Consider the following 7,669-nt stretch of genomic DNA (forward strand, 5'->3'; position numbering starts at 1 on the left):
CAACTCTGTAGAGCAGGAAAATAGACACCCTGCTTTTTAATGAAGGAAAAGGAATATCTTGTGGTTTATCAACCCTTCAGCAGGAAGGAAATGCACAATGGGATTGGCCTGGCCTTTGATATAAGTGACACCTATGTAAATGCCAAAGGATCTACACTATGTAATAGTGTTGGGTTTTCTTTGTTCTCAGATTTACTTATACTAGTTTTATCTTAACCAGAAAAGACTGACCAGCAGTTTCCTGTATTTCAGGAGCACCAAAGTGATTTATACTAGCTGAGAAATAAAGCACAAAGCTGTTTCACAGAAAACTCTTTATCAGGTGCTTTGTAATATTAGGATTTCAAAGGGGTTTTAATGCAGTTTTGGGTCAAGTTTATTTTGTACAAACTGACTGCTTTTTGAATTAGCACTTACAACTTTAAGGCCAACTGTGAAATCCTATCTTGGATGGATAGAAAAGATGTAACTAATCAAATGTGACATTGTGTTGGGCATTGGAGTAATGTTTTTAGTGCTTGAAGTCAAACACACGATTTTTTTTTCATGTGAATTGGGTGAACGCTGTGAGTTACATATTTAGGCTTTCAACATTTATTCTGTTAACTGGTTAGAGGAGTTAGAGCAAATACACATATTCACTTTACAGCATGTTTATTATTCTAGTACTCTAAGAAACTGAAAACTAAAGACAAAATTGTGTTTCAGCTGTTGTGTGTGTAATACAAATTCTGTAATTACAGAAAAGAGGTTGGCATTGCCCTGATGCTTGAAGAAAATTTGAGATGATATTTGATTAGATTACATGACTGAGAGAAAACAAAAAACTTCTCAGAATTTATGCAGTTAGGATGAAGAATTTATTGTACATACAGTTAAGCAACTCTACTGTAGAGGTACTTCCTCTAAAGGAAATGAATACAGTAATCAAAATAGTTCTAGCATGGAAAGTACAATACAGACTGAAACTTGACTAAAACTAAAATTAGTTATTTGACTTGGAAGAACACAAAACGTGAAACAACAAATCGCAGGTTGCATCATTAACCAAGGACAGTAAAAAACTGTACAGTACAAGCAACACGTTACAATAAGTTATGACCAATAAGGCAGTCTTTCTCATTTAGGACAAAAAGGATAAAGGGAAAGGTATTAAAATCTCATAAATCCACCATATCTCTTTTCCATCTCTGGGACCTCTTTGGAATAAGTTTCCCCATCTTCTTCTGAAGGGAGAATGGAATCGGCGAAGCGCTTAAGAAACCCACCATATCGTTTCTGGTAATCCAGCCACCATTCTGGCCTGCCCACTCTTCTCATGAAGCCACCGTATCTCTTTTGCAGCTCTTTGGCTTCATCTTCCAACTCAGGGCTGCGCTTTATGCTTCGCATGAAGCCTCCATATCTTTTGCTGACATCCCCATCATTTTCATTTATCTCTCGGTAATGCCCCGCTTCAGGGTTATCCCCTGTTCCTAGAAGCTCCTTCAGCAGATCGGAGGAATTGGCAAGGGCATCATCATCTGAGTCTTTCTTCATAAACCCTCCATACCTTTTAGCTAGGATTTCTCCTCCATTAGCTTCATCCTCTGGTTCTACCCGGTAGAGCTCATCCATCTTCTTCATGAACCCCCCATATCTTTTCATGAAGCCTCCATACTTCTTCGCAAGCAAATGGTTCTCATCCAGCTCCTTCTTGTCTCCTGGAGCTATGTTGCCATCCTCAGAGAGATCCAGCTTCGCCAGTTGCAGGAGCTCCTTGCAAGTCTCCCAAGCTTTGGCAGAAGGCAACTTCCCTTCACATTCTAGTGTACATGCCTGAAAAATGGATGTGGTTTACTGAGAATGATTTGATAGCAGCAATCACCTCACTGCAACCTTGTGTTAGTGGTACTTGTTTTTAGAAGACCATAAGCGAGCCTCTCTCTGTGAGTGGCTTGGAAGGGCTGCTCTTTGTGGGCACCTGATTTACTCCCTATGTGTTCTCAAGTTCTTCATATCCCTCTCTGAAGGATATGGTAGTCTCCACTTTAAGAGACAGGACGCTGGATGAGATAGATCGTGGGTCCTATATGTCAAGGCTGCCCCTATGTTTCTTTTTCAAAGGAAGCCACACATACAGCTCCTGCACCTCCCTTATGCTTGGATGCATTGTTATGATTCTTTATTCTTTTTATTTACTACTGGGAAGCTAAAAATAAGTTGTGGTTTTCTTCATAATTGAAGTGTAGAAGTGTATTGAATCTAAATAATTTAAACATTCGGAAATTTTAGGAAAGAACCTATGTGGCACTGTCATTGCAAAGAAGCCAGCTGTACTGTACTGCTCACTATCTCCACTACATTGCATGGCACTAAAGGCTGAATTTCTGTCTTATCATTAGTTTCTCTTCATGGAGCAGGTCTTTCAAATGTGTACCAATACAAATGCAGAAATACAGGCTCTCTTAGGCAGGATCAAAGTTCTGGCTTTGCTAGTTTGACATACAGAGTAGTGACCACCAGAAAGAGGGGAAAAAGTCCTAAACTGTGCTGCTTCTGACTATAGTGAAAACATTTCAGGCTAAGACATAAAGTTTTCAGTATGTGTGTGCATATCTCATAACCTGTCATGTAATGATAATAATGTACATATTAGCTACTGCTGTCTCTGTCACTTCTTGTTACTTCTTGTAAAGCCACATTCTTCAGTTTCAAAAAAGGTGAACCGGGGGGAGGGGGGGTTCTTCTTGTCTATGGTTTTCATATCACAACAATTAAAGAAGAAATCAGCAATATTTTCAATAGAGAAACATTTATTCTGCCTATGGACAATGCTTTCTAAAGATCTCAATATGCTTTAAAAGTGTGAAATTAAATCCCAGCACAGTTCTCTCTAATAGCTTACTGACCAACTCCTTACCTGTCTCTTCATCCCCATTTCAGTCTGAGAAATTTATATATGACTTTTTTATAATAAGAAAATAAAAGGGATTTATGTCTTTTGTGACATAGTAACTTAACTGGCACTAGATGCTTATTGCTATATGATACAGTTACGCTATAAAGAGAATGGAATCTCAGCTTTAGTCCTGAGTTTGAAATTGCTCTCAGTCAAAGCAAGAATAGGTCTTTCCCCTTTTCAATTATTTTTAATAGATCCCTGTTGGCAAATGAACATGAATATGCTATCTTATAGGTGTGAATAACCAGGTACAATGGGATAAATCTTGCATCTTACAGATACGATGTGATAAATTCAGTCATTGTGTTACTAGATGCTAGTATCTAGAAACATTTTCTTCTAAAAATCATCTGTACATGTATAACGAACATAAGGTATGGCACATTGCTTCTTTTCCTATTCAGCTAATAAGTGTTGTTACTGAATGAGACTTTGATTCTGTCCTGAATATACACTGAAGGTGTATAAAAGAGAGTGTTAATATAGACATCCACAAGTATATCACATACCTCTCCCTCCAAAAGAGCAAACTACCACTTTTTTCCCCTAGATGACATTAAAGCTAAGGTTTGATTGAAAGCTAATGCAAGCAAAAAAAGTACAGGGAACTGTTTTGCCATCCATCCTAAGAATATCGCCCTTATGAATCTGCTGTGGTCAAGAGTGAATCCTTGTGCTTTTGGAATAAGCGCAAGCACTCAGTGATTCCTAATCCTGCAGAAGAATAGGGTCCAGTCCTTCCTTTTATGTGCTCCCAAGTAATCTACGACATCATAGGAACAAAACTTTTCAGATTATTTAAATGTGCTGAGAGCATGATGCCTCAATATCCATCTACCTGAGGTCAGGAACCACAGGTGCTGCTGGCAAAGGACTCAGTAGCCTGAGTTCCTACCTTCTTCATGGAGGGCTGAGGGACCCCAGATTTTCACGAGTTGCCTCTGTGAGTATACTTTTAAATAATTTCAGTATCATTAAAGTTACAGGTAAACCTCCCTCTGCATTCTGGAGTTCTCTTGGCAGGATTTGTTGTAGGAGACTATCAAAGGGATGTTTTACAGGCATATTCCTAACGCTGTGCAGCACTGCACAGAGAGAAAGAGCAGCGGGAGGTATTGCTAGTCAAACCAGACTTGAACCTCACTTTTGGTGAGATTTCAGGGAGATCCGCTGCTTTCCAGCTCCTCCGCCATCCCGCGGGGACAGTGCTCACCCTAACGGGGAGCCGGCAGCTCGGAATGGTCCCTGTCCTTGCCTCTCGTGCTGAAGTGCCCGGCAGCGACCTCTCCTTTCCCTCTTCACCCGGATTTCCCTTCCCCTTCACGTTTTCACTTGGCTTTTTCCTTGCTCCCCCCGAGCTGCCCAGCGCGGGGTGTACCTCCATCCCCTCGAAAGCCGCCTCTCGCTGACGGACAGCGGGCAGTCTGGGGATGCGGTATCCTCGGGACGCACTGGGTTTATGCCGTCCTCTCCCCAGCGCTCCAGGGACCCCTGTGCCGCCGCACGCCTTCAAACCTGGGTCTTCCGAACGACCCCGTCATCTTCCCCACTATTTATTTTTGTTATTTTCCCTCCTTTTCCCGGTTCCCCTTTTTCTCCCTCACGAAGTTAACCCAAGGGGGAGCGGGGCCCGGCCCGGCCGAGATGTCTGAAGGGGCAGGCGGCCCCCGCGGCCCCGCTCCTGCTTACCAAGGGGTGTATGCCTGCGCGGGGTCCCAGCCGGTAGGCGCAGGCAGCGCAGTCGCGGCCGCAGTCCGCCCTTGCCCGCGGGATCAGGCAAGCGCTGAGGGCCAGCAGCGAACAGCCGAGTCTCAGGAGCATCGCCATGGGGGCTGCAAGGACAGAGAAGTCAGCCGGCAGCGGCCTCCCCCCGCTCCCACCCCGGCACTGCATCCTCCAAAGGAGGCACAAAACTGTTCGGCCGCCGCGGTTTAAACCCCAAGTCCTGGCTCGCACGCAACTCTGGTGGCTCGCTCGCTCTTTGGAGCCGGCGTGGTTTCCGCTTGCGAGGTAAGCAGGCGCTTAAGGCAAGCAGGCTCTTAAGGTAAGCAGACGACGACCCTATGTCCGGAGCCGGAGCCGACCCAAAGATGAAGCGACCAGAAAGACTTTTTCCCGCCCTTCCCGCAAACCCTCCAGGGGAGAGACCCGCCGCGGACAGGAAGGCAGCCCCTCCCGGGAAGGGATTCCCACCGCAGAGCCCCGAGTAGCCGCCCCGGCAGCGGGCACCAGCCCTGGCAGAGCCGCCTCGGCCCTCCCCGTCTCCCATCCCGCAGGCTGAGCGGTTCACTCACACACAGGCTCCCCTCGGGGCTCCCGGGAGCTGGTCAGGAGTGAGCTGCGCCTTGCTGGAGCCTCGGCGTCGAAGCCGCTGTTATTTATAGCGAGGCCCAACAGACTCTGCAGAAACCTCAGAGGGTGCGCGGTGCGAGGAGCTCGGAGCCCGCGGCTTCTGACAGCGGAGCGGCTCGGGGGTCGCGGAGCGGGAGCAGGTGCGGGCGGCGGCGGCGGCTCCGGCACTTTATAATTAGTGACCGCGAGGAGAGCGCGGCCTCCCCCAATCGCCGTCGGGCTCCCGCTGACGCAGCACCTACGACATCCCCCCCTTCGCTGCTGCCCCACCGTCAGAGCCTCCGACGGGGCTTGGGATGGAGGATGGAGGGGGTGTGCCCCTGCCGTCGGGGGGAGCGGGGGACCGGCACCGGCAAAGTTATCGGGGAAGTTTTCCCCGGGGGCGGGCGGGGATGAGAAATCTGCGTGAATCACGCCGGGGACGGGGGAGGCACCCAGCGTGGGGAGGCAGCCCGTCGGCGGAGCCCCGCTCCCCGGGGCGGCGGGCGCAGTTTCCCTGCGGAGCGCTGCACAGCGCCGGGCCGCGGTGTTGTCTTTGCGGGGTTTGGATTTGATCGTTTCACCCTGCCAAAATATCGAGCGCTGGTGCTGAGGGTCCCTGCTGCCTCCCTCCCTCTGCCTCGGGTGTAAAGCACTGTGTGTGTGAAGCAGGTTTCACCAGAGCGAGTGAGAAGACAAGGTTTTTGGTTTGAAAAAAACAAACCCAAGGGTTTTGGTTTGAAAAAAACAAAACCAAGGGTTTTGTTCCAGCATTTTGGTTTGAAAATACTGGAATCTCACAAGTGTGGATATATTTACCGTATTTTCATAATTTTGCTGACCAGGAATGCACAAGCGGGAAGGAACCAGATACAGGCAAAACCCCAAGCACTTCTGCAAGGTTATCAACCCCAGCAGCTGGGGCAGGTCACTGCTATGCTCCTTTTGACATCCTGGGGAACTGGTGTAGAGCGATGATGCTGATCCCTGGCCCCTCTTGTTTGCAGAGGGCTCTACCTCAGCCACTCTAAGATGCCAGAACTGTCAGAAGCCACCTTCTGTTTCCAGCCCCAAATTATTTCTGGCTGGTTTATATCTATTTGATCTTCTTTCAGCATTGTTTTTCAGTTTAGTGTTTTTCTCCCTCCTGGTTTGTTTCTAGGTGGGATTATTCTCCCTAGTCCTCATTTTGCTGAAGTGAACAAGCTGTGCTCTTCTACTTTCTGCCTTGAGATAGGCCCTTTTCATGTGCTCTGCCTTTGCTATGTTTGGTGTTCATCATTTCTGGACCTGAGTGATGGGAACAGTATGCAGTATGTCAGTTGAAATTTCATTAGGGCATTAATGCATAATTATCTCCCTTGGAAAAGGAAGACATCACAATTTATACCTTCTCAGATCTCATATTAGCCTCTCCTAATGCTGCAGCACATCAATATCACACACTTGTCTGTTACGTGAGATACAAGACAGGTTTTATCCTTCAAAACTAATACAAAGTCAGCACTATTGTATGAAAATTGTGTTTACTGCTGCCTGTTAGTTTTCACATCATCTTTCCCACTCAGGTTAAGGATGCTGAAATGAATGCCTGCGTTTTCAGAAATGCATCCATTCAAGCCAAAGACACAGCTCTTGCCTATATATTCAGTGTAAATGAGAAGAGAATTAGGCTCTCTGTTTATGTAGTACTATCAGCCAACTTTGTAAGTGAACCCTCAAGAGAAGAGGTAGACATTTTCAAAATCATCCCAGTGGGTATATTTAGGCTTGCATGTGAGGGATCTGTATTTGTAGCAATGAGCAAATTGTTATGCCACTGAATCAGCAGGAATGCTGTGAAGTTTGTTCCTAAGATGGTTAGGGAAGCACTGACTAACTCTAGAGGTGACACATTCGGTACCTCCTTTGTAATAAAGATGCCCTCTAAAAGTAGAGCTTTTTGTGATGGACATCATTACTCCTCTGGCTACTGACCCTCAGCTCTGCCATCATTTATTGGCTTGCACTGTACTAGTCAGCATGGTGTGATGGGACAGATAGATAGCCCAGTACCCTCCTGATTTCTCCTCCCACAGCATACATCTCATGTCCCTGGGCTGCCTGGCTCCTGCTTTCATCGTTCTACACACGAGTGTCCGTGCTTAGCCTGCTCACTCAGCTACTCAGTCTGCCGTGTTCTTCAGAACTCTGTTTAATGTCACTTACTGTGTCTAATATGGTCATGACAAAAACCCAGTCAGTGTCAGAATCCCACTGTGCACAGAGGTGCAGATAATCTCTGCAGATAAGATACAGAACTATAACAGGAACAAAGGAAGGATGAAGTAAGAGCAAAGCATATAAAAGGACCAAATAAAAGGCATGTAAATTCTGTGTAGAAAAGGAATAATG

At 46.4% G+C, this 7,669-nt stretch overlaps 1 protein-coding gene across 1 annotated transcript; it reads right to left on the minus strand.

The window, feature by feature from the left end:
* Nucleotides 1-828: 828 nt before the first annotated feature.
* Nucleotides 829-5,374, minus strand: PENK (proenkephalin). Its single transcript, XM_057397836.1, has 3 exons — nucleotides 5,239-5,374; nucleotides 4,634-4,776; nucleotides 829-1,818 (listed from the first exon to the last, which is right to left on the minus strand). The coding sequence occupies exons 2-3, from the start codon at nucleotides 4,769-4,771 to the stop codon at nucleotides 1,153-1,155; spliced, it is 804 nt and encodes a 267-aa protein (XP_057253819.1). The 5' UTR covers nucleotides 4,772-4,776; nucleotides 5,239-5,374; the 3' UTR covers nucleotides 829-1,152.
* Nucleotides 5,375-7,669: the final 2,295 nt, after the last annotated feature.

This window comes from Pezoporus wallicus, unplaced genomic scaffold (assembly GCF_028554395.1).
Source record: "Pezoporus wallicus isolate ANWC-B61680 ecotype Strahan unplaced genomic scaffold, APGP_CSIRO_Pwel_v1 contig_227, whole genome shotgun sequence".
Lineage (NCBI taxonomy): Eukaryota > Metazoa > Chordata > Aves > Psittaciformes > Psittacidae > Pezoporus > Pezoporus wallicus.